The sequence below is a fragment of the Grus americana genome, chromosome 5 (assembly GCF_028858705.1).
Source record: "Grus americana isolate bGruAme1 chromosome 5, bGruAme1.mat, whole genome shotgun sequence".
NCBI classification, from domain to species: Eukaryota; Metazoa; Chordata; class Aves; order Gruiformes; family Gruidae; genus Grus; species Grus americana.
The window spans coordinates 40,269,608-40,295,885 of NC_072856.1; the positions used below are offsets into that span (position 1 = coordinate 40,269,608).

The window sequence follows — 26,278 nt, forward strand, 5'->3', positions numbered from 1 at the left end:
CCCAAACCTGACAATTTGACATTATGCAAGAAGCATATAGTAACTCTAGAAGACAGTTTGAAAGAGAAGTCCTCCTCCAAGCAGTAAGAGCCAAAGAGAAGTCAATTGCTAGCACTGACTAAAGACACATATACAGCGACACTGTTGTATGGGGAGGATTAATCAACTATTTCTAGAGAATAGATCAACCTGTGGCACATGCTTCTGTATATAGAGGCAGAAACAAAACATTTCCCAACAGCTGCAGAGCTTTTGTAAGTCTGCACTGGCTAGCTAGAATTAATTCACCTACACTTTGGATAAACACTTGGGAGAGAGATTTTATTTATATACCTTAATTGTATGTGTATAACTGCAGCCATATTACATAATGTCAACATAAACCTGTCTGATGTCAACCAGAGGGCAAAGTCAAGATGTTAGCCCTGTAGCACTGTACAAAAGTAATTTAAAAAAACCTACAAACAATGCATGTGCTTATCACAGGTTGCTTCAGATAGACAACTCTCAGTCTCACTGTACTTAATCAGTTGTAATTTTTAATTTTACATAGCCATATCTTAAAAGTTCCACAGATGTCCTTAAAATAATTGCTACCATAAAGTCACAAAACAATACATATGTTTGGTAAAACTTTTGAATTGAAATAGTTTCATATATAAAAGATAGTAATAGTTTCATATATAAAAGACAGTAAAAATAAGAAACCAAAAGTAACAACATGCAGAAGAAGCGTGCTTGTTCCTTGCAGGTAACCACAGTATAACACACATGGTAACCATGTAGCCAGATTTCTCCAAACACATTAAAAAAAAAATATCCAGATAAGAAGAACAAATAGTTTTAGATGTTTGTGAGGGATTTCTAGAAATCATGGGAAAACACCTGTGGACAAAGTCTGCACAATTCCATAGAGGGATTTCACACACACCGGCTGTATCACATAATCCACAGCACAGATCCCTTGTGTATAAGCGGCAAACCCACGGCACCTTCAAGATGCACTGGGCTTACTGTGCGTTCTCAGGTCATCCGTGCAGTTTATGCCCAGTAAGTCTTGCATCGGACAGATAGTCAGACCTCGGGTATTTCAAATTCACTGAGTACATGTCATATGATGTCCACATATACACTTCTATCTGGGAAATGTTGCAACTTATTAATAAAATTCCATCCTTTCTCTGGCAATGGAGCTTCATCTCATCGGCAATGAGAGAAGCATCTCATATGCTTATTCAGCTTCTACTTTTTTAAAATTATTATGGAAATTATATATTTCCTGCCGGGTATCATCAGTAGGACTAACAAAAGATCAACACAAGACTCCTTTTATAATTCCTTTAAAAATTAAAATTTAGACTGCTTAGGTCACAAGCCTGTCCTCTATCCAAAGCTCCATCTTATTTCTTATTCTGTGAGAATTCATTTAACAGCCTTTAATCTTTGGCAAGGAATTTCTCAAATGCTCTAGATAAGTTTGTGGCATTAGACCAATTTTCCTCATCTGGATCACTGACAGGATAGATAAAGTCAGCATTTCTTAACACACACACACACACACACCAGTTTCTTTAAACTAATTCAGACTGACTACCTTTCATCAAAGCTATGCTTTTCCTAGTATGTTCTCACACATGCTCCAAAAGTAATTTTAACTGATCTACAAACTACTGTTACATACACTGACTTACAGTTTCCAGGGTGGAGAATAATAAATGTAAAGTCAGTAAAAGATTAAACAGTAAATATCAAAAGTCTCACTTGAGTTTATAGGAGTGAGATTATTAGAAAAGTACTTTCACTTTGGAATATGTTTATACACATAATGACAAGGCACCTCACATTCCTCAAATGAAATTTTATAACTTGGTGTTTTCACAACACAGATGGAAGGAAGCATTCCATGCAGAGAAAGACTCACTTTAGGGAAGAAAGTTTAGCATTTTGTTACCAGTGTACACCAGTTAAAGACTCCATGAGAACGTAACTATAACAGATAAACAGTACATCTGTACTAATGTTTCCAGAACATATGAAGACTGTGACTATAGCCAAAAATGTAGTGAGCATACGAAATACCTACATCTGTGTGTTTGTATACAAGTTTTGGTCAGCGTGGTAAAAACCTGTCACAGGGTCTCTGTTTAACCTAAGGCTAAAAATCCTTCTTTCTAGTATACTATTTACCCTGAGTCCCTATCCCACTCCAAAGGAAATGATTTCATTACTACCAGGCTCTTGTTTATTTTAGAAGAGTTTGTAGATTGGGGGGGGTGGAGAGGGGAGAAATACATCATCCATATAAACAAATGCCGTATGTTTTCCATGCCTGCTTGAAACCCATGCAGAAAAGGATAAACATATTTTCATGTCAACCTTTAGAAAAGCGCCCTTCTTCACTCAGACCACAAGTTTAGAGAATTCGGCCTGAGAAAACAAAACTAAGCTTATTTTTGGTTTCCTATTTTATTTATTTAAGAGTAAGTTAGAATTCCCTTACCAAGGACAGCCAGAAGCACAAGTGGATACATACCTGTTCCTGAACGTGTTTGGTTCGATTCTCAGGAACGCTTTAAAAAGGTTCTTGGTTTGATTTGTGACAATTCTCCTAATTTAACACTTCCACAAAGGTGAACCGGGGCACAGTATTCCGGTTGCAGTATGCCATTTGAACCACTTCTTTAGTACTTTTCTTTTTGTCCTTTCCCCTTCCTGAAATGGCCTACTTTCTATTATTTTTTTTTTCCTCCTGTGAAATTTCAGAACTATCCAAACCAGTGAACCATCTACAATACTACTTTTATAAATCAGCCTGAACTACACAGGGCCTATGCAGATCAAATTCTGTTTCCTCTGTTTCAGATCAAATTTTGCTTCTTGTATTTGTTGTCTGTGTTTCCTATTCCTCGCAACTTCTCTGCCTTCAAATACCGAAGGCGTAGCCAACTTCTGATCTTAACGTCTGACCTAAGGACTATTTTATAAAACCCACATTCTCAAGTCAAATAACGTTGCATCATATATTTACTTAAGAACTCAAAGTTTTCAAAACTTGGCAACGCCACTGCAGTAGCCCAACACATCATATGTGAGGTATAACGATGGCAAAGAATTTCAACAAACAGAAAATATAAATAGTGACTAGTTTCCCCTTTGAATTAAAATTGTACAAATTTGTATAAGAAGTTGTATAAAGATTCCTTCCTTCGTCTTTTGCTAGTAAAAAGTATTTGGTAACATGATCATTCTAGACAATTAAAAATATGCCACGCCTCTACTTAGTGTGCTTCGCATTACACTTTTGCCCTGGAGAAGTGGTTCTATTGTGTGCAGCTAACCCAAAAAGGGCAATAATTCAAACTATTTATCTTCAGAAAACAAAGACTGTATTTTACAATATCCTCCCACTGTTCTTATGGGGGAGTCAGCCTAGAAGTCAAACACTGACACACATTTTGCAGTTGATCCTCATTTCTTGTCAACTACATCATCATTTAAATGCTAAAAATTCCATTTCAAGTGAAGAAAAAAAAGACCAACCCCGCATAAACAAGTCTCAAAGTTTTCACGTCACTGGTTCCAAGAAAGACAAATAGACGACACAAACTCAAAGGAATCAAATTTAGTTGTCTTCAGAACAGTTCTTAATAGATTTAAATGTGTTTGAATTTATGCCTGAAACTGGTACGTACCATTTCACCTTCAGATTTGTTAAGGAAGTTTCTATATGACTATCTCAGGATGATACTCCTGAAAGAACGCCTCTCATGGACAATGGAGAAAAAGGCACAGTTTGCTCATTCCATTTTTCACATCATATACATTAGATTATTAATGTAATTATCCCCTCTACTAAAATTAGAAAACCTAACCTTTGCACATCAGATGCTGTTTAAAGTCCACTAGCGTAAATATATGCAAATACATGTTTATATCTAAATATAAACTTCTAAATTATACACACCAATAACAGTTTTATATATGTGCATGCATGTGTATAGTATATACTATTTATATACAAAGCCACCATGTAAAGATACAGAGATATGGTGGTTTTATCTATATACACACCTGTATACGTAAACACATACACACACACACACCCCCCCTCTACGTTAACATCCTACTCGGGCCTATATATGCTCCACTCTGCACACTTTGAGAAGCTTAGTTCAATTTAACATAAATTTTGAGCAGCACCAAATTAAGTTGGTGTACAAGTCTCTGCAGAATAAGGGTCATAAATATCTTGACTCAGGTATACCCACATTACCATGGAAGAGGCCCTCTATAAAACAGATCATCTGACACTGACACGTGAAGAGAATATGGCACAATCCTAAAAATAAAGTTGTATACAAGACAACTGCTTAAATATTTAACAGCACACCACAGAGTTGATTTTAGCAGTCTAACATGACAGCCAAAGAAAAAACAAAATCACATTTTCTCATCCTTATATACTGCTTAAACAATCCAGACCAAACAGAGACTTTGGGACAAAATTGTTACCTGGTAGACCACTACTTTATAGACTCAAAGAAACTTGAAACTAGTGCGAGGTATCAGTAAAATATTCTTTACAACATAGTCTCCTGCTTGATTGTGATAAGCAAATACATCTTTCTTATAAAATCAAGACTAAGGAACGCTTCAAATCATTTCAGGAAAAGAGAAAATTGTGACTTTACACCATATAAAAAGTTACCTCTCAACAGTTAGATTCCACGTAATTTTTTTTTTTTTTTAAAAGAAGGTCTCCGCCAATATGCCGAGTAACTTTGTATATACAAACCATCCTGTCATGTTTAGTAAAACAACATGTATGTGTTAGGGAAGTCATGTATACGGACATACTTGCAGGTCTAAGCTTAAAACAAAGATTCTGAGGACTAAATAGCATACAAATTAATATGCAGAGTAGAGGAGGTAGAGGCCACCAACTAAGAATAAAAAAAAAGGCGCCTATCTTTCTTGCAGTTTTCCCTTTATTTGAGCCACTTCCTTGTCAACAGCCTTGGAAAAGCAGACATTTGGGCTCTGAAAAACTGTGACTAAAAGAAAGTTCCTCGCTCAAGTGCGGTCTGTAGAGAAGCAGCTAAATGATGCTCCCTTATGTAGTCAGGAAACTGCAACAAATTCAAGTGTTGAAAATATCTATGTCAGTACTTACTCAAATAAGTCTGACTCTTTGAGCACAAGCCAACACATTTAGTTTTCTTCAACAATGGTACATTATTAGGAAATTAGGATTAGATGAGTTTATAGTAAAACCCATAATAAACTACTCAAGCACAAAAATATAAACAATGCATGCAACAATGTTAATGTTTCCATTATTGCTAGCACAATAACTTATGAATGGTGAAATATTAAGAGTATTTAAGTTGTTTCTGACATATGTGATCAAGTAACAAGTTTTGGCCTAGCTTTGAAAGCAAGCATGGTAATGTTAAACAAAAGGGTACGTCTGTCTTCAGAACTGAATTTAATATAGCAGGTAACCATTTCTTAAACTAAGAAAAAAATACAAAATTTAGAAATGCATATTTCATAGTTTTTTGAAAACACTTCATTAGTTGCTCTTCAAAAAAAGGAAATTTCGCTATTTAGTGAAGTTCAGACTAATGGGAGGTACAAACAGATGTAAGGCAAAGCTATCAACTTAAAAAAATATATATGTATATCCACAACCTTGCCTGAAATTATTTTACGTCAGTAAAAACAAGGGGGAAAACCCCCAACCTTTCCCATCATAACCATCCTGAATATTCAGCCTTTTTTTTTTTAACCCTTTGCAATCACTATGATACTTTTATGTCGGTCTTTCACACAAACACTGACAAAGTAAAGCTTTATTTTAGTATAGCACATGATTGTCAAAACACAGAAATCGGAAGAGGCAAAGGCGAGTGGAGGTTCAGACGCAAGCCAGGTGGGTTTTACCGTGTTGCGCGAGTTTTACCAGACTCCTGGTGACCCGTGTCTAGCGATGCTACCGGTCCAGAGGAGCAGCGGCGAGTGCCGCCCCCGCAGGCGGTGCCACCTTTGTTCCCCGGGGCTACCGCAGCAGCCGGCCGGCGCTCCCCACTTTCCCGCCGAGCGGCCCACCGCCGCCCGCAGCAGCTGCCGGCGAGGGCTGGCTCAGTCCCCCCCTGCGCCGCGGCCACCTGCCAGCTCCCGGAGCTGGCACCCAGCGCCAGCCTGCACCGCAAACCCCTCTCCCCCCGGCGCAGCGCCCACCCCCGCGGCCTGGCACCGTCCCACGGGCAGGCAGGACCGGCGGCGTTGCGCTGACCCCCGGCTCACGGCTCTGGCGGGCTGCCCTACACGGAGAAAGGAGTGAGAAGCGCTGCGCGCCGCTTTGAATCCTGGGCTCTCAGGGTTGGTTTTTCCTTGTTGCTGTTTGCCTTTTTTTTTTTTTTTTTTTTTTTTTTTAGTGGAAAGTTTCCTCTCGCAGCAGAGGCCGGGACAACGCGCAAAGTGCCCCAGGGCGCCGCGCTGCCATCACAGCTGACAGGTTCTGCCTCCCCCCTCCTTCCGCAACATTAAAAAGCAGGCAGATAGATCCGGCTAGGGGTTGTTTTTAATAACAGCTATTAATACAGCTAATTGCAGCCATTGCCAACAAAATAAAAGTCAAGCTCACATGCGAGCATCCCGCACGGAGCCTCCTCGGCACTGGGGCCAGGGGGGCGGCAGAGGAAGAGCGGGGGGCCGGGGTGAGGGAAGCGGGGCCAGGGGCAGAGGAGGAGAGCCGCAGGAAAGTTGCGATCGGTCTCGTTAGCCCCAGAGCCGGGAGGCCGGGGAGAGGAAAGTTTACAGACACCAACAGCGCCCGCGGTCAGCGGGTCCGGGGGGCGGCGGGAGAGGGCTCGGATGAGGGGTTTCTTCTTACCTTCTGGTCGACGATGGAGCAAGCCATTTCCCGGACGTGGGCGAGGCTGAAGTCCCCCGAGGAGTCCTGCAGCAGCAGCACCGGCTCCCGGCTTAGCCCGATCTGGAGGTGGAAGGCAACGCCGCCGCCGGCAGCAGCCCCCGGCGGCGGCAACGGGCTGGGCGGCCGGATCAGCGGAGGGGCGCTCATCGAAAACTTCCCGCCGGAGCCAAGAGGTCAGGGACGGAGGGGGAGAGCTGGGCGCCGCGGTGAAAAGTTTGCGGCCGCCCTGGAGGCGCCGGGTGAGTTCCCTCGCGAAGTTTCAGGGAAGTCCCGCCGAGCTCCTCCCGGGTGAAAATGGCGAGGGGAGGGGGGGCGGAGGACCAGAGAGGATGCAGACAGGAAAAGGCGGTGAGAGAAACGCGAAGGGGGAGCCCGGCCCAGCACCGCCGAGGAGGTGCCGCCGCTCCGGCTGTTGGCGCTGTGCGCGGCGCGGGGGCGGGCCGGGCCGCGCCCTCCGCCGGGACGGGCCCGCCGCCCAGCTGGGTCGGGCCGGGCTGGGCCGAGCCAAGCTGAGCCAAGCTGAGCCGGGCCGCTCCGTTCCGCCACCAAACGGCAGCCGCGTCTCGACAGGCGGCAGGGGCCGCCCCCGGCGCCGCGGTCCCCGAGTCGCCCAGCCTCGCCTCAGCCGCTTCTGGTCTCCCCACCTGGCCCAGTCAGCGGGCTGCGCTGCTGGGCGGGGGGGGTGGGAGGCTCTCCCCTCTCCTTCTCCCGTCACCCCTGTTGGGTAGCACCTCAAAGCCGCCTTCATCCCACCTCGCCCGGTCCTCTGCGCCCTCCTGGATCGCAGGTGGAGGCAAATACTGAGGAGAGCGGGGGTTTTGCCTAGCCGGCAGGCAGCACGGTCGCCTCTCCTGGGCAGGGTAGCGGCAGCTGCCCCGAGGACGGCAAGAAGCGCCAGGGGAGCGGGAGCTCCGGCCTGGCCCCGGCTCTTCTGCCTGGCCTCGGCTGGTCGCTCCGGTCAGCGCCGTGCCGCCGGCTCCAGCAGCCCCCGTAGATTTTGGGCAAGAAGCAAGGGACAGCTCTTACACATCTCTTCTCTAAACCAGCTTCCAGTTTCAGGTACGGTCCGTGCTAGGGAGGAGCTCCCTGCCATCTAAAACCAGGATGAGTTAGTCTTCCCAGCTCTCGGGATCGGTGCAAGCCCCATCCATTTACGCAAACTGGACTGATGGTAGGCGACGTTTAGTCTAAAAAGCCCATCCATAGGCTCCATTTGGAAATCTGTGGAGGCAATGGAAACGTGACCTGTAAATGTTTTAGGTATCAATAAAGAAACTCTTAGCTATATATGGCACCTGTAGGGATGGCAGTGCTAAATGTATGTTTGTAAGTACCATGGTTGATCAAATTTACAACCTGTTTCCTGCTTTTTTGACCAAATGCACAGCTGCAGTGTCGTTTCATTTTGATCAACTGTCCTGTTAGGACCCATTTTACTATTTTCAGCTTGTTTCTCACCTGAGATTTGCACACACACAGTACCTTACTGTCTATATAATTTTTGAATCCGTTTGTACTTTGGTGAATCTTCTTCTGAAATTGTTGCATTTTAATCTGCGTCTTCTACAGACTACCAAATCTGTTGAAAATGTGAGCACTCTAGAATGAGATGATTACTAGTCCCACTTAGTAGACTTTTTCTTATGATGTGAGAAGTAATAATCATCTTCAACCATACTCTTTGGCTTTGCTGTTGAAAATCCTGCTTAATTTTGCTGTTGTCTGCAGTATTTCCTGAGGAAAGAATCGGTTTCTGTACAGTAGTCTACCTTGGCTATGTTGTTTAGGGGTGTGACAGGCTGGTGCTTGGATATTTTGGAGTATGTATGTTTATACTCCCAGGTCAAAGCCTGCTGAGGTATTATAACTCCTGCAAGCTTCCCATGATCCTGCGGCCCAGACAGCTATTCTGTATAGGATCCAGCACAAGGGGACTGTGAGGTCCATGTGTGAATCTGATGCAGGAAAGGCATGTGAGGTCCAGGTGCCATCCTTAATGGCTATCACAAATTCAAATGCAAATGCAAGGCCGGAGACACATCAGGTAGCCGGTGGTAGTTTCTTTTCTGAGCACCGTAGTTCCTATTTCTCCCGTGTTGAAAAAAGCATACTAGAAGATCCTGCAGCCTCGCTTCATTGTTCAGATGATCCTCAAATGCACTAAAGTGTTGTAAGTGTCATCAACTACTTTGAGTGCCTCTTCCTTACAGCTCACTGTGGCAAAGGCAGATCTGGCTCTGATGGCACTAGGGGTGGTGAGTTGTCCACCTCTCCCCTGCCCTTGCCATATTTCATTATAGGGTCACATAATTGAGCATTTCACAACATGAGTCACATGATGGCATTTGCTTTCAAGGGAAAGAGTGGGAAAATGACAGCTCTGTATGACCTTAGCTACTATACACCGCGTTACAGCTCTTCTGCAACTCTCAAAATAACCAAAGAGGAGAGGTAGCAGTAGCAATGCCGAGAATTATATATCTTTGGTTTTCTCATCTATGGGAAATCTAGCGATATAGCTCATAGGTTGTGACTCGCCCACAGATCCACATCCTCTGTGCAGACATGGGCACAAGTTTTTCTTCAAAAAGAAAGATTACAGTATTTTTAAAAACTTGTAGGTTGCTGAGTCACTTCATTAGTGCATCAGCCACGTTGACTACACCTTTGTAATTGGAATAGATGAAGATAGGACTTCTTCAGTACTGTGTCAGCCAGTCATATACAAATGCTATTTATAAAAGGATTCAGTGAAATCACATGATGCTATCCTGAGTACAACCTGGCCTGTTGTACTCACTGAAATGTCATGTATTTCATGATCCTTCCAGATGGGAGAATTATTGTGCTGATGCCAGGGAGGGGAAAAGATTGTCCACAGCAGTCTGTTCTGTTTCCTGTGACCTGATACAGTGTGCATGCCTGGTTAAGCCAATCTATACATGCATAGTTGGAAAAACCTCTGGAAGTTTAGATTTCACTGCATCTGTACAGATCAGTTAAGCAGTACATGAACTGCAACATGAACTTGCAGGGGGAAAAATGAGTTTGCTGCACATGGCTACACTGTTAATGCATCTACTTACGTACAGGAAGAGGGAAAGGATGTCACTTTAACATCACATTATGAAAACCTCTCCCAGCTGCCCCCAAAGTACAATTGTAATGTTGCTTCTAATTACTCTGTATCACTACAGTATAAAGGGTGAATAGTAGACTGTGTATGGTCTCATGTATTGTATACTTGACCCTCCACTGAAACTGTTACCTTCTTTTCTTTCAGCTTACTACATTGTATAGATGGAATTCTGTTCTATTCGTTGGGAATAAGAATCATCCCTTTCATGAAGTTGTTATTGCTTTCTGCTTTTCTCCATCTGTGATTTAACTGGTCCTTTTTGAACAGCCAGCTATCCATTTATCTTTCTGCTCTTTAACACAAGCAATTACATGGCACGTATGTTTTAATTTAAAAAAATCTAAGATCAAACACTTAGGAAAGAATACTGCAGGATATGTCTAAACAATGGACAATGTTCTATAAGGCAGTTTCTTTGACATAGATGGTGTTAGTTTTTAGGTCAAAGTTTTGGACCTAAAATTTGGTTCTGATATGTTTATGTAGAGAGTAGGTGATTACTACTGGTTTTGTGAGACAGATAGTGGAGTATCATATACAGGTCTGGGATCAGTATTTTGAAAAATAGGTTGCTTGGCAGTATAATCAATAGTATAGTGTATCTTGGCAAGGACAAAATAATAGGAATAAAGCAGAGAAAGAAGTAAGAAGCAGCAATCTCTGGAAGCTGGGTGGAAAGTGAGACTGGAAATAAAGCTCAAATTTTAACCATGAGAATTAGTCATTAGAATGAATAATCAAAGAAAGTGACAGATAAACTTTTGTAATGTTTTCAAATTCAAACTGAGAGTTTACTCACACACAAGCTTTTGAGCTCACTGCAGTGCTAACTTCTTTGTTTCCCAAGGTCAGAGTGGAAGATAATGGGTTTTGCCTGTTAGTTATGTTCTTAATGGGATCCAAAAAAGGCAGGCAGGTTTTGTTGTCTGTGACAGCACACACAAATTCAAAGATGTAAAGATAGTCATCTTTCTGACTTCCTTCAAAGAAGTGTATCTTTTCTACCTCAGAAGGAAGGCATCATCTGTCCAGGAAGAAAGTGGGTTGGCATAAACCCTTCGTTCCTTAGGTCACTTCCACTTGTTTGCCTCTGCTGGACTCCATAAACTGTTCCACACAGAGCAGGAACCTATGGAAGATGTTCCCCAAGCCACTGCTGAAAATAACAACAGCTTTTCATACTGCAGAATTTACTTCCTCAACCTGCAACAACAGATCAAATGTAAAAGTAGGCAAAGACATGGTTGCTGAATCAGCCCAATATCCACTTTTGCGTTCTACCACTAAAATTTTTCTGTTTCCCTTGTCTCACACATTCCTGAGCCACATACACCTCCAGGCTTACTGCTTTGATTAGGCACCCCAATGCCATTTTTTAAACATTCCAGCTTCTTGGCATATTGTCTTGCATCCAGAGCACGGTCCATTATAAGCTCCAGATCTCTTCCTGCTAGGTAATTATTTTGTTCCTATTTCTGTATATCGGAAGTTGATTACTCCTGCATAAGTATCCTTCATTACACATATCTGTATAGAAACCCTTCCTACTTTTCCAGGCCGTTACACCAATTTGTTCAGATTATTTGAGTTTGAATCACAAGTGCTTCCATGGCATTTGGAGTGCATCTCCTTTTTGCATAATTGTCGTGATTTAGCTCTGGCTGGCAACTAAGTACCACGCAGCCACTCACTCCCCGCCCCCCCCCCCCCCCAGGACAGGGGAGAGAATCAGAAGAGTGAAAACTCATGGGTTGAGATAAAAACAGTTTAATAGGACAAACACCAAAAGAAAAATAATGATAATTATATATACAAAACAAGTGATGAACAGCACAATTTCTTATCACCTGAAGTCAATGCCGCGAAGGCCCCCAGCTGCCCAGCCTCTCAGCCCACACGCACAAGCAAAACGAGACAAGGAATTCATTCACCACTTCCCATGGGCAGGCAGGTGTTCAGCCATCTCCAGGAAAGCAGGGCTCCATCACACATAACCCTTACTTGGGAAGACAAACGCCATCATTCCGAACACCCCTGTGCAAGACCCCCGGCTGCTGTGCCAGGCCCCCAGTTGACACGCCTCTCAGCCCACCCCCCAGTTATATATTGAGCATGATGTCACATGGTATGGAATATCCCTTTGGCCAGTTCAGGTCAGCTACCCTGGCTGTGTCCCCTCCCAGCTTCTTGGGCACCCCCCACCTTCTCGTTGGCAGGGCAGTATGAGAAGCTGAAAAGTCCTTGGCTGCTTGGCGACAACTAAAAACATCAGTGTGTTATCAACGTTATTCTCATCCTAAATCCAAAACACAGCACTACACCAGCTGCCAGAAGGAAAATTAACTCCATCCCTGCTGAAACCAGGACAATAATCCACAAGTTTAAATGTACAGTCATCATTCAGGTTATTAGTAACGGATTGAATTAAAAGGTAGTAAGTATAGATTCCCATGGAATTCCATCACACCCATACTCTTTAGGTGTTTTTATCCAATAGTTTTGTGTCACTTTATAATATTTTCTTCCCAGCTTGATTTACTCTGCTTGCTCAGAAGAATGGTTTATGAGACTGTATCAAAAACCTCATCAGTCAAAATATATCACACCTATTGCTTATGCTCTGTAATAGGAGGAAACGTGATTAGTTTGGCATGGTTTGTCTTTTACAACAAAGCAGTGCTGGCCTGATACTGATTTCACTGTTGTCTTCCAGTGTTTACATTTTTTAATTGTTCTAGATTACTGTCGATACTTTTTTTCTACTTTGAATCTAAGTAGTAAGTATTTATCATTTTGTGATTGCTTCAGCAAGGTATTTAAATAACCTGATAGTCTAGGTTAATCAGACACTGTTTGAAAAGTTATCTAAATACTCTGTAACTTCTTTTGCCCCCTACTGGGTTTATTTTTTCATTGTGATTAACAATGTTACTGTGCCAGCCACTTGCTTGAAAAAAGACGTTATGGATGACAGCATTATCCAATATGTCTTTTCTGTTGGCAGTGGATCAATATTTCCAGAAGTTACTTTTCATTATATTATGATCTGCAAAATGCAGATAATGTATTGTCTATTCCAACTAACAAACTTGAGCAGAAACCTCACATTTTACAAGGAGTAGCTCTGATGCCTGGATGTGGTTTACATATTCTTTATATACACTTAGATTTTGACACTGAACTTACAGCCAAATCTGTTTATGTTAAGAATATGTGAACTTTTGCTGTTCCTGCAGTTAAATACAGGCTGTGGTCTGTGCATTCTTACTGAGCAGCAAAGCATGCTTTATTAAAGACAGGTATGCAAAAGTAAAACCATTTTTTCTTTCTGCTGTTTTCAGGTACTGAATTGATGTTTAAAGTGAACTGCATGCTCCCATAACTTCTCTCCTGAAGCAGACACCATTGGGGAGGAAGCTCTTTGGTTCAAAAGCAGAGCATTGAAAAAAAAAATTAGCCAAGGAAGAGGGAGGGAAAACAGACTGGTAAATACAATGGAATGAAATTTGGGAAGAAATGTGGAGTCTGTGATGGAAAATAAGAGGACATCAGAGTTGGAAATGCAAATGTCACTGGATCTGGGGTCAGTATTGTGTTAGATGCTGAACTGGTAACTTAAATGGAACTGATATCTGAAACACTGGCAAAATAGTTTTACAGATAAGCTCCTGGGTATTTATTTGGAGAGAAGCAGCAGATGTTAGCTGGAGAACTGGTTAGGGATTTTCTTACGAGCTACTTATTTCCATGAGAAAATTATAACAGTTTAAGATCTAAATGGTTGATGTGAATACTATCAGTAAATCTCCCAAATTGTTTTGTTTGTTGTTTTGTTTTCATTTTGTTGGGGTTTTTTAATGTTTCCAATTGTTGAAATTGCTTCAGCATTTCTGAAAGGAAAGTTTTGGAGTATAATCTTCCATGTCTTTCTGCTAAATATTTTAAATCATTAGGACAAAACATTTAAAAACATTAAACTTAAAAATTCAAAGCTCAAGTTGAAAAATCTGAGACAACTCAATGTAGAATTTTTTATAAATGGATCACAAAAAAAATCAGATTTTTTTTTTAAGTTTTTCTAATATCTTGGGAATGGAAGTTAAACTCCGAGTTAAGCTGGCAAAATTGTTTTCTGCCTATGTAAGGCTATCTCTGGGCAAACTGACTATGGCAATACAAGGTAGTATAACATTAAAATAGAATTTGAAAGATTGCAAGATAAAGCTTTCTTATGTCAAACATCTGCATATTCTGTTTCGTTTCTTTGAGCAAAAAGTGTGCTGGTTTGGGAGGAAAGACCTTTTTTTTGGTGTTTTTTTTCTCTGTGCTCCAAACTGACCTCACTATATTTGAAAAATTCTGGGATAGGACAGGCTCCATTTATCCCAAAGTATGCTCTGAGGATGTTTGTTATGGCTTGACGATAGAATAACTGATGCATTCAGATAAGCATGAGTATCTTGGCATTGCTTGTGCATATTTGTGCAAATTGTCCTTAGTAGCTCTCTAGTTCTTAGGAGCACGGTCCTTCTGGAACAAGGTGGTCGTTGCTGCTTAAAACTGCTATCTGAGAGACATGCTGCCCATTCTGAAGATAGTAGAAATGAAGTAGTCATTGTACCTTAAAGGAAGAGGCATAGCTTTTATTCAGAAATTTTGTAATGCTACTTCTTAGATGATTTCTGAATAGTCTATTCTGTGTGAAGGATACATTTTTATTGTTTACATAGCACTGTTTCACAAAACAGTCTCCTGTCACTGCCATACAATTCTACAGAATTCTGGGCTGTAGTGACCTGAAATTTCTAGGTCTGAGAGTCAGACATTGTAATAATTTATAACAGCTGTTTCCTCTTCAGAAATTATTACATGATTTTCATGATTTAGCTGTGGATATTTTTTAACAAGCAGCTAGTATGTTTCCTATATTTTGGTAATTTTCTTGAAAATAGTTTGATAATTCAGTTAGTAAAATATGTATGCTACTGAAAATCAGTTATACTGTATTTTAGTTAAATCTGGTTTTTATTATAGCAAAGTTCTTGGAGTACTGTTCACTTATTAATACATACAAGCATAACTGATTTACAAACTTTGTTCCTTTACACATCAGGAACCTGTTATATTGTTACTTAACACTAATATTTTTGTGGCTGCTGTCCAGGCCTCCATGTCATTTCCACTGAAATTCTTTGGCAGTTCAAAAAATAATCCAGGTCCTGGGAATGAGAGTACTGCCCATGCAGAATCAGATCCGTATGTTGTAATTTATGCATGAATTTGACCTGTCGGAATGGGTATCATACTATTTCTGTGAGCGGATATAGCCTAAAGAAAGAGGTATAAGCTGTTAACTATCCATCAACAGTTGTCTCTAAAGCTTATGGGACACGTCAAAGTAGAGAATGTTCAGAGTGGCCAAGGGTAAGCTAAGGATGGCAGAGTCTTATTTGTGATCTAAGCAACGTCTGATAGTATGGAAAGGATACAGGTTTACAGGCACGTTTAAAACTGAGCTAGAAATTTATCTAGGAGCTAGATATTTCTGAAATGACTACTGACTTTTCTGCTTTGATATTTAAAAGGATGCAAACTGATCTTGTCAGACTGGTTAGTCCCACGACAACTAGTTTTACCATACTTTTGTGTGGTTTGATATTTTTATCCACAAAATTTGGTGTACAATATAATTTGAATAAATTAAATTATGGCTAACCTAAATTATTTAATGATTGCTACATGAATACTAAGACCACATACAAGCCCAGGTAATACTTAGGTGGGGTTATTGAGACAATAGATATAAGACAATCGATAAACACCACTCCTCTATTCTTTTGTGTAAGTTTCCTTACTTGTAATGATTTAATGAGTTAAGAGAGACTGCCCATAGGAACAGGGAATCAATAGATTTCTTACCTAAATTGTCATTGATCTTTTAATGTTTATTGGAGTTGATTACTGCTGCTGTTTTGGTTTCACCGCATGAAACTGAAAAGCCAGAGCTAAGAATAACATTATGGGGAGCGTAGTATTTTACACAGGAAGGGAGAGATGAAGGAATGGAATGGTGCAGGGGATCCCAAGGAACCTGCAGGAGAGAGAAAGGTAAAAATGGAAAGAGGGAAGATTCACAGGAAAGGAATTTATTGCAAGGAGTACTACAATTGTGCATCACAGCTTCTTACTTGAAAATATTTGGATTTAAAAATTTAACCTTAAAAATCCAGCAGGTTGGGTTTTAAAGTAATTAGAACTATATTTTCCTTTAATTTACAGTCACTGTCTTGCAATCTTAACTTCATTTTATCATAGCTTTTCAGTTTGGAATTCAAATTAAGAAATATTTCATTTCATTTTCATATGCAACAAATAAAGGACTAGTAAACCCTGTAATCACATGCTACATACTAAAAGTTGTTCCACTGTGGTGGGTTGACCTTGGCTGGATGCCAGATGCCCACCAAAGCCTCTCTATCAACTCCCCTCCTCAGCAGGACAGCGGGGCAGAAAAATAAGATGGACAAAACTCATGGGTCAAGATAAAGGCAGTTTAATAAGCAAAGGCAAAGCTTGCACATGGAAGCAAAGGAAAACAAAAGATTTATTCTCTGCTTCCCATTGGCAGGCAATGTCCGGCCATTCCCTTGGAAGCAGGGCTTCAGTACGCGTATCAGTTGCTCTGGAAGACAAACGTCATAAATAACAAATGCCCCCTCTTTCCTCCTCCTTTCTCTCAGCTTTTTATTGCTGAGCAGACATCATACGGTATGGAATATCCCTTTAGTCAGGTTGGGTCAGCTGTCCTGGCTGTGTCACCTCCCAGGATCTTGCCCACCCCCAGCCTACTGGTGATGGGGGAATGTTGGCCGGAGGCTCTCGGTGCTGTGTCAGGACGGCTCAGCAGGAGCCAAAACCCTGGTTACCAACACCTGGTTACCAGCACCTTGCTCGCTACCAGTACACAGCACAGCACTGTGAGGGCTGCTATGGGGAAAATTAACTCCATCTCAGCCAGACCCAATACATCCATACAAGCCTTGTAAATAACTTAAAGTTCACTCTTACACCAATTGAATCATATGTTTATTTAGGATAACCTCATAGAACTAAATACGCACAGGAAACAAAACCTCTGTTCCTGTGCCTTACTCCAAGATAGGAAAAATACCTGCACATAAAAAAGACGTATTTGCTGAATACTTCCTTAAGTAGTAAAAGAAAATGCCCTTTCATTTAACCCACAATTTAGGCTTAATCACAGGGGGAAAAAAGTGTATCTTTTCCTGTCATAGTAGACAAGCACCTCAACATGAAGCCCTACACAATGCTGCAGCATTGTCATCCTGGCTTATATAAACAAGCAAATCGTAAGATAGAGTAGGAAGACATTTCAAACAGATCAACTATACTTGATTATGCTTAAATTTAATGGATCTTGACACAATGAAGCATGTGAAGAGAATCTTAAAAATAACTTTATTAAAATAGTGTCTTTCAGGCATATAAGAGAATATAACGATGTGAAATTAGATAGAAATATAGATAAACAGGAGAATATAAAAATAAACATAATTAAACTGATCTTGATCATGCTAAATATTATCAAGAATAAAAGATTATTTAGAAAAAAGATGACATTAAAAAAACTCTGAAAGTTGAAATCAGACTTACAGAAATAAGTCACATTTTTTCATCTTTCCCTTGGAGTCTCTCAAAGCAAGTGGAGAAATTCATACATGGATCTCTTCCAAACATGAGTGGGTGATTTTCTAAAAGATGTACATTTTGTACAGCACATTATTAGGTTCAACAAGAAAGTATCTGGCTAACATTCTGGGTTTATGTTGTAAAGAAATGATAATATATTTGTCTCTGAAATCTGTCTTCTAGAGGTCTAAGGCAGATTTGTTTCTCATTTTGCAAAAACTTGTTACCAACAATCTTCTGCTAACTCCAGACCAAGGAGAGAAAAATAGACAACTTAAGATGATCTTCTTTCTGAGTATTAAGCTCTTAGATGTGTATATCTTTCTAACCACCTATAACTCATTTTGCCTTTTAAATACAAGCCCCAAATATTTTAAAATTCTAAATATAGAACCCAGTCCTCTAACTGATTTTGCATAGGGAGCAAGACTAGCAAAGAGCTTCACTGGATTCTTTGTGAGCACAAGATCCAGTTGTAGACTTGAAAATGCTTTGAGGATCACATCTCCTAGAGAAGGAATCATAAAAAGGAGCCTGTAAAGCCTAGAGAATTTTCTGTGCAATCTTAAACTGAGACAGAGTAACGAACTTAATCTGAATTTATGATTCTGAGAGGTGCTTTTTAGTTGTCACCTGAAGCAAGAACTTTGCGCCAGGCACCTACATTTCAAGAAGTATTTTAAGATGGCTTTTTCAGACAGAGATAGTGCTGGACTAGCAACCAGTATCATCCGATCCTGAGATGGCATTGACCAGCTGCAGCATACATTGATGAAAAGCATCATGCGCAGCCATGTACCTGATGTCTTCATGTCCCTCAAACCTCTGGTGTTCATCAGTGACCAATTCTGGCTGTGCACTGCATTCACTCCCCTACATTCCTTTCCTTCATTTTTTTCCTAATAATAGCTGTACCATTTGTGAATGGGTAGTAGGACTATCTGCAGCTGTGCACCACAGAGACAGAGAAAAGCAGAATAAGACTGGCCATTATTAGGATATAAAATATGTTCTGAGCTACAGAGAGGCCTTTGCCTGCACTGACCCCTGTTTGGTTTTGAGATAGGTACTTGGCTTTAAAGATAAACTTACACTGAATCTTTTCCTTCTGTCTAGAACAAATCAAGTCAAAAATACCATTTTGAGTATAGCGTTTATCCTCAAGGGGAAATTTGCTCTCTATCATTCTCTGTACGACAGTTACTGGAGCAGCTCCAATCTTCACCTGGAGGCTCAGCCAATAAGGCAAAGAATAGGCCTTCGTTGGTGAGATTCTTCTGTGGGGTACCAGGGCACGTAGGTACCAAAAGAACAATGGCAAAACTTTATCTCCTGATACAGGCTGCTCTACTCCTTCTCTTAGTAGGTATCCCCCGAGTCAGACAGTTTCCTTTCTGTAGGGTGTAGGAGCTGGAACTGGTGTGTGAATGTCTATGGAAAATCAGAAAATCTGGTCTTCAGGGTACCACCAGTGTCACTATACCTTGATAGTTTCACCACAGCTGTGTAGTAAAACATTAGAGGTGAAGAAAAGGTTGCTAAATATTTCACTTTAGGATCTCAAATTTTGTTCTGTTAAATTTTTAACCTGATTCTGAATAACTTCTGTCTAAAATAATTCTTCTTAGTCACTTAAAAAATGGAAAGAAAACCCCAGTTAAAATCTAATAATGCACCTGAGTGAAGAAGTGTATATCTGTAAATATATATCCCTAATACCGAAAACATAATGATGGAATGCTGCACTTGCAGAGAAATGATGCAACAGTGTATAGGGGTCAGTTGCACTGTCACAAGAAAATATTATTTATTTGTTAAAGATTATTTGTTTTGATGAGAGAACTATAGACAACTTTTCAGGATACAGCACAAAGATTAATTTAGCTTTTTCCTGTATTACTGATCATGACTAACAACAGTCTTCAACAACCTTTGTGATGTTAGCGTTAGATTTCATACGTTATGAAAGCAAAACACAAGACAGCTTCAGGAAGCTGCTCCAAAACTTCTAAAGAAAAGCCACTTCCTATTTTGGTTTAATTCAGCAACTGTTGAATTATTTGAACTGTACAGCTGGAAATGGATTTTTGCTTTCCAAAGGACTGTAAGTGGGACAATCTGAATATATGGATTCAAGCCTTTCTGTGATGTGGGCAGATAACATATTTTTGTGATTTAATTCAGCCTATGTGCTATAAATTTTTTAAAATATATACAATTTTTTAAAATACTGTTCGTCCCTTTGCAACCACATTATTTTCATATTGTAGTTATGGGTCAGGGTAAAGGCTCATTTTTAATATTTCTAAAAGTAAGAAAAAAGATCATTTTTCTTCGTGTTTTTCTACTTTGAAGAAGAATCTTTGCTAAGGACGCAAATAATGGACTTCCACTGGCTACCTTGCGGGTAGTAAAGTAGCGATGTATTTTAGAATTTTTTTAAGTGTTCACCCCATGCTATCTGAATACCTCACAGGTTTTGAAGTATATTTTTACAGCAGCTTTGCAAAACAGAACTCTCATTCCCATATTGAGAGTCATGGAATAAATCACATTTGTAATTCATGATACTTTCTGAAAAAAAGATATGCAGTCTTACTTTAAACTAGTATACATATAAGCTTTATACTTTGCAGTTAGCCAGCTACAGGGACACAATTTATTTAAAGCTTCATTTCATACCAGTGCACTGTACTTTACAGCTGAGACAGTTGCTCATAAATTACGGACCACATTGGTCTGTGATAGAGCAGGGAATTGAATTCAAGTGTCACTAATATCAAACTAGCTCACTTGTCCCCCACCTGCCTCCTACCAAGGAAGAACAAACATGCTCTCCTCTGAGAGGAGAGTCTGCATGCACGTATGTTGGTGCAAACCTCCAGCTGCTTCTTTCAGTTCAGACTTCAGCACACAGCATTGCGGAGAGCACTTTATAAATATCCCAATAAATGTGTCACAAGTTTTTAATAAATCTGATTTATTTGAAGAAATTTGATGAAGTAATAGTTTTAGGTAACTTTATATCTTCTTTCTTTAAGACCCTGAGATGCGGAAGTCCTCACAGATGTAGCAAAGAGCAGCATTTGTTTAAAGCTTGACTCATTAAAATCCTAGGTGGTCCTCTTTGGCTGGTCCATATTAATTGCAGCAATGACAGTTGGGGTCAGGGGATCATGGGACAGCCGGTCTGTATTACTTTGACCTAATCTCAGGTGATGTGGTCTAGGAAATAGTTAATTATAGTTATCAGCACTCCAGTGACTCACATCTTTAATATTAGGGTGATTGATCTTTATGCTTTGTAGGCCCTTGCAGCTGTTCATAAGCTTCTTTCTCTGTATTCGCCAGAATAGTCAAATACATTCAGTTAAGTTTCATAAATTATGTGATTCTTTAACCAGCAATGCAGTATCATGAAGTAAGCAAATAAAAATTTTACTGGTCCAAAGCTGTACTGGAAACTCTTTAGGAACTGTGGAGGGAAGAGAGGAGCAAGTGATCAGGAAACACTTTTCTCATTTCAACCAATCCCCCCTCCGAGGCGTTTCAGTTAAAGTTTCAAATATGTTACCTCTTTAGACATTTTGCAATAGACAAAACATACAAACCATGAACTGAAAAAAAATCAGCTATTAATATATCTAAAGATTTGAAGTACATTTAAAATACAGCACTTCATTAAACTGAGTCAGTAGTTGGTAGATTACATACATGCTTTCCAATGAAAAATCATCTGTTTTTCCAAAAGCCAAAACAATTCAGTGTGGAATGCCAAATATTATATTCATTGCAAATATTTATGTTAATTCAAGAGGATGTGAACAGTGTGCAGAAGTCGGGAAATTGAATTTTGTTTTTCACAGCAACTGTCACTTAACTGCATTGCAGCCACAGCAGCATATACTCACAGCATTGTTCTAATAAAATTTTACATCTCTACAAAAGGGCTCAATGCCAAGGACTATGAGAACCTGCATTTTGAATTTCCTGAGTCTGGCATATTTAATTTTTCATCTATAACACTAGATTAAATTAAATCTTTATGTTGAATATATGGCAAGAAGCTGGATTAAGCTCTGAATTCTGTAGTTAGCACTCACAAAGTGCTTCTTGAAATAAGATCACTTGGATCATTTATCCTGTATACCATTCATGAAGATAGATGTTCAACATTTCCGCCAGAACTCTTCGTCGAAAGTTTATTCTGCCTGGGATAAAGTTCAGCTGTTATAACTGAAGTGTTTCGTGGCAAAGGTCTGAGCCTGCTTCCCTTATTCCTTTCAGGAATACAATAAAACATATTTGGAGGGATAGGAATCCCATGATGTTCATGAACATTATCCCACAGATTACTATTTGCAGAAGAAAGACAGGGGTTTATGAACATTTTGAAGATGTATTTTCAAAGTATTAGCTGGGTCTATAGAATTATTTTCTCTTTTTGCATTCTGTGACTCTGTTTTTAAGTCTCGCTTCATTTTATTAAAACTTCTTTGAAAGCTCTACATAAATATTTGACAGGGAATTCAAAAATATTTCTTAAATATATTTTAAACTTTAAATAAACAATTTTTCATTCATATGCATACATATTCTGTTCCTTTTCCACAGCGCTATGTATTTTTAATGACAAAAATGTTCACAGAAAATCAATAAACTTCAACAATCACAGCCATATATGCATGTAATATAAATTACAATAAATTAATCCTATTAGGGTTTATCTCAGATATCACACTTAAGCAAGAAATTTGGACAGCAAATTTTAATATCTGTTCATGATAAACAGTAGTTTAAAAAAGTAGTTTGAAACGAATCATTAGGTGACCTTGTCTGAAGAATGGGTTGGACTTAACTGTAATCTGCTTAAAGACATTTCCACAGACAGAAAACTTTCTATAAAAGAAAAAAAAGAAAAGAATAATTTCATAAATTTCAGCATATGCTTCTGAATGCATCTTAACTAAGGCCTTTGAGATCTTGTAAATATTCTACATTTGAAAACAGCTTTTATGCCAATGTGATTCTTCTCTAATGAGTTTCTGGTATTTGTGAATATTGTACAGTTTTACTTTTGATATTAAAAACTTCTAAAACATTCTTTCTGGATGCAATTGACCTTTTTTCTAATTCAAATATACATACTGCAAAGAACAGCCTACTCAGGGTAGCATTTGTCTGGCAATTTGTCCTCCTTTAAATTTACTGCTTAATTTGCAGTGAATTAAACATCAGAGACATAGAATAAAAGGCAGATCCACCATGTTTCCTGAACAAAGTCTGATAAATGGGTTGCTTTGCATGAAAAATCTTCATAATACTGGTGTAGTTCTGCCTTGGGGAAAACTGTGGTTAGGAATAAGAAGACATGATAATGAAGGCCCATCAGTCGTCTGTTTTGCAACACTCAGCTCTTTATTGCATGCAGTTCTTAATTAACAGACCAGGGACTTTTTAATTCTTTCTGATTATGACCTGACTGAACCAGAATATACAAATTGTGATCTGGCCAGTTCTGAAACATAATAAAATTTTCAGCATTGAAACATATGGACTGACGAATCATTGTATTAGAAATACTCAACTATGTCACGTCCCAGTCTCTGACACTTGAGACTCTATAATAGACACAGGAGAATTTGTTAGTGTGCTTCACTCCAAGAATTGCCTTAATATAAGACAAGGCATGGCAGCTGGATGTAACTATCCTGGAAAAATTGGGAATTAAGTTAGCCACTATGAGGTGAAGACAAATTTAATAGGTCAGTTTATGTGCAAAACCTGCAGATTCCAGGTTTATGTCAGAGTGCTATGACCTACAGACAATTTATTGGACTCTAATATAAGAAGAGAAATAGCTTCATTTACTTTATTTTGCAAGCAATTAATTCAAAATTAAAACTATTATTTTCTCTTCCTTCTGCTGCATGCCTTCTTACCAGGATCACCTCCCTTCTAGTCAGTACTGAAGAAACAGTTAAGACAATGTATGTTCCACAACAGTAAAGGATCCATGGTGATGTGATGATTAAGGCAAGTAAGCTTTCCATTGTCAAAAGAATAAATGCATGGCCAGGATCTTCTTTGGTGATTGTAACATCATCAGTTCAAATGTACACTCCTTTCTTCATTCTGTTGTCTTTCTTTCATATGAAAAAACCATTGAAATCTTTCAACAGGACTGAGAATGTTTGTTCTCGTTTGATGTTCACATTTAAAATTTCAGTCTTTGTAATATAACAAAAATAATTCTTTTGCTTTTCTTCCTTTTAAAATTGTCTCTATTCTGAAAAAGATTGACAGTGACTTCAGGAACAATTTGATTAATAAGCTCTCAGATATCTAAGTCCATGTACATTAAGCTAGTTTGTCTTTAACTTTTTGCTTCAGTGTTCCTTCTCTGTTCCAGTCCTATCGAAAAGTCATCCAAACCCCTGTGTCTGGTCCGTGCTAATGCTGAACAACTTTATAGCCTGCCCCCTGAACGTTTTGTACTCTTGAAACTAGAGATTCTCTTGTCCATTAGTTCAGATGAATCCCATGTTTCTTAAAGCACTCAGCAAAGGCTCCTATAAATTAATGATCTGAAGTTCCTTAGATAGTCAATGGTGAGAGATATGCATCTCTGTGTGTTTTATGGACTGACTCACCCCCTGGAGCTGCTTGTCTCTCTCCATTGTCTATACAGGGACACTGAAGTAAACATGTTCTCCAGTCCTATGTTCAGCTATCATTACTTGGGGAACGTGCCAGCATTCATGCTTTTAAAAAGTTATGATAGTGTTCTCAAAATGGTGCTGTTAGTCCGGTCACGCTCTCAATTTCAAAGAAAGCTAGCTGCTGTATTTCAAATAATGATTTTGAAAATTCCAGTAAACATCTGCTTCAAACTTTTTTCCCCTCATAGTTTAATGACTTAATTTCCTAAGACTAATGGCTCCCACTTCCATGCATGCGTTCATTATTAGATTTTTGGCCTAAGCCTCTAGAGAACAGGAAACTTGCTTTTGACATCTACAAGTAAACAAGAAGCCCTGGGCTGCTTCAGAGCTCTGGCTGGGCAGAGCCTCCAGAGGTGGTGATGCTCTCTGCTTGCAGTTGTCACTGAGCAAGGAGGGAAACAAGGCCAGGCCTTTTCTCCACTGCATGTGTACAGCAGCTTGGAGCATTTCAGTTAAAGCAGATCTTGTCTGGAGAGAAAAAAAGAAGTTATTATCTCTGCTGACAGAGCAGGTGACAAAAGAATGAACTGAATGTGCCAGGGGAAAGGAGGATTGTACAAACTGTTTGTGCAGCTTTTCAGTAAAATGACTCAAAATACTGACAACCAGGATTTGTGGGGGATTTTGGGTTTAGTTTTTGGATCTGTTTTTGGGGGGGTTGTTGCTGTTTGGGGTTTTGTTCCTGGACTACTAGTAACACCAGACAGTTTCCCAGTCCAGTTTATTGAAGCTACACAAACAAGATAATTTCTGGTTTGGGTTTTTTTGTTTGTTTTTCAGTTTTCAGGAACTTGGTATTACTAGAACCGTAGTTAAATAATTACATCTGGTAATATTTACTGATAATTCAACATAGCAGGATATTTACACTGCATTTCAAGTACACAGGATATTCGATAAATTAATTTGAATTCAGATATCCCTGTTAATCTCTTTTGTGTTAGTCTTTTTCATGTATTACTATGTCTCTTTTGGGGGGCTTGCTGCTTTATATACTGGTGGCATATTGAAGATTTGCATTATAGAAAAATCCTCCTGCAATTTTCTATGTTGTGGTCCTGCTGAGTGGTAATGTAAAAAGGAATACAAACCTGTGATGGAAATTAATTCCTCAGGAATACTCCACAGCCGATTGTGGCAAACAAAGGAAAAGCATTCAGGATACATTCACTGCTACCATGCTGCAAGAGAAGTGTAAAAAAAGTTATTGTTATATAGTGTTATCCCTAAATACACATTCGGGGCTTTAGTTCTAGATCAGTTTGACATATTTGGAGCATGTGACAAGATCTTCAGAAATTTTCCACTTTCTCAACTAGCCTTCAACACTTGTGAAATAAACTGACTACAGAGTGCCATGTTAAAACTCCATTCTCTCATCCTTGTCTTTTTTTAACAGTTATACATTCACAGGGAATAGATTCTAGACTCTGGACTGAATCAGGCTGACAAAGTCTTGCAATATTATTAAGTAGTGAACGTTGTTTGTTTTGGCCTACTTCCTGAATTCTTTTATTCTTTTATTGCTTACCTTTTTTCTATGTTCTCAGGGAAAGATTATTTTTCCCACGTGAAAGACGTGACCAAAAATATGGAAGATGGCTGAGGTTAATAGTGCTACTCAGTTCTAATGAAAAATCATATTTTTTCATCACCAATAGGCATCTTTATTATCCAGAAAGATAATTGTCCTTTTCACATTCGTATGTTGTCATTTTCTTATCTTGCATAGTATGTATGTATGCAGCATATATATGCAGTAAG

At 39.5% G+C, this 26,278-nt stretch overlaps 1 protein-coding gene and 1 long non-coding RNA gene across 4 annotated transcripts in view; one reads left to right on the forward strand and one right to left on the reverse strand.

Annotated features, from left to right (window-relative positions):
• Nucleotides 1-7,581, reverse strand: part of PRKD1 (protein kinase D1) — a 154,706-nt gene extending 147,125 nt beyond the window's left edge. Inside the window, exon 1 of one of the 3 annotated variants that reach the window (XM_054827171.1) lies at nt 6,899-7,581. In XM_054827171.1, coding sequence (XP_054683146.1) covers nt 6,899-7,087 — 189 coding nt within the window. In that variant the 5' untranslated portion in view covers nt 7,088-7,581. The remainder of the gene's footprint in view (nt 1-6,898) is intronic. The other 2 variants (XM_054827172.1, XM_054827173.1) reach the window with 2 other exon arrangements.
• On the forward strand, nt 6,980-23,825 carry LOC129206955 (uncharacterized). The gene is made up of 3 exons (XR_008577326.1): nt 6,980-7,113; nt 13,421-13,662; nt 23,735-23,825. It is a non-coding gene; the product is annotated as an uncharacterized LOC129206955 (long non-coding RNA).
• Nucleotides 23,826-26,278: the final 2,453 nt, after the last annotated feature.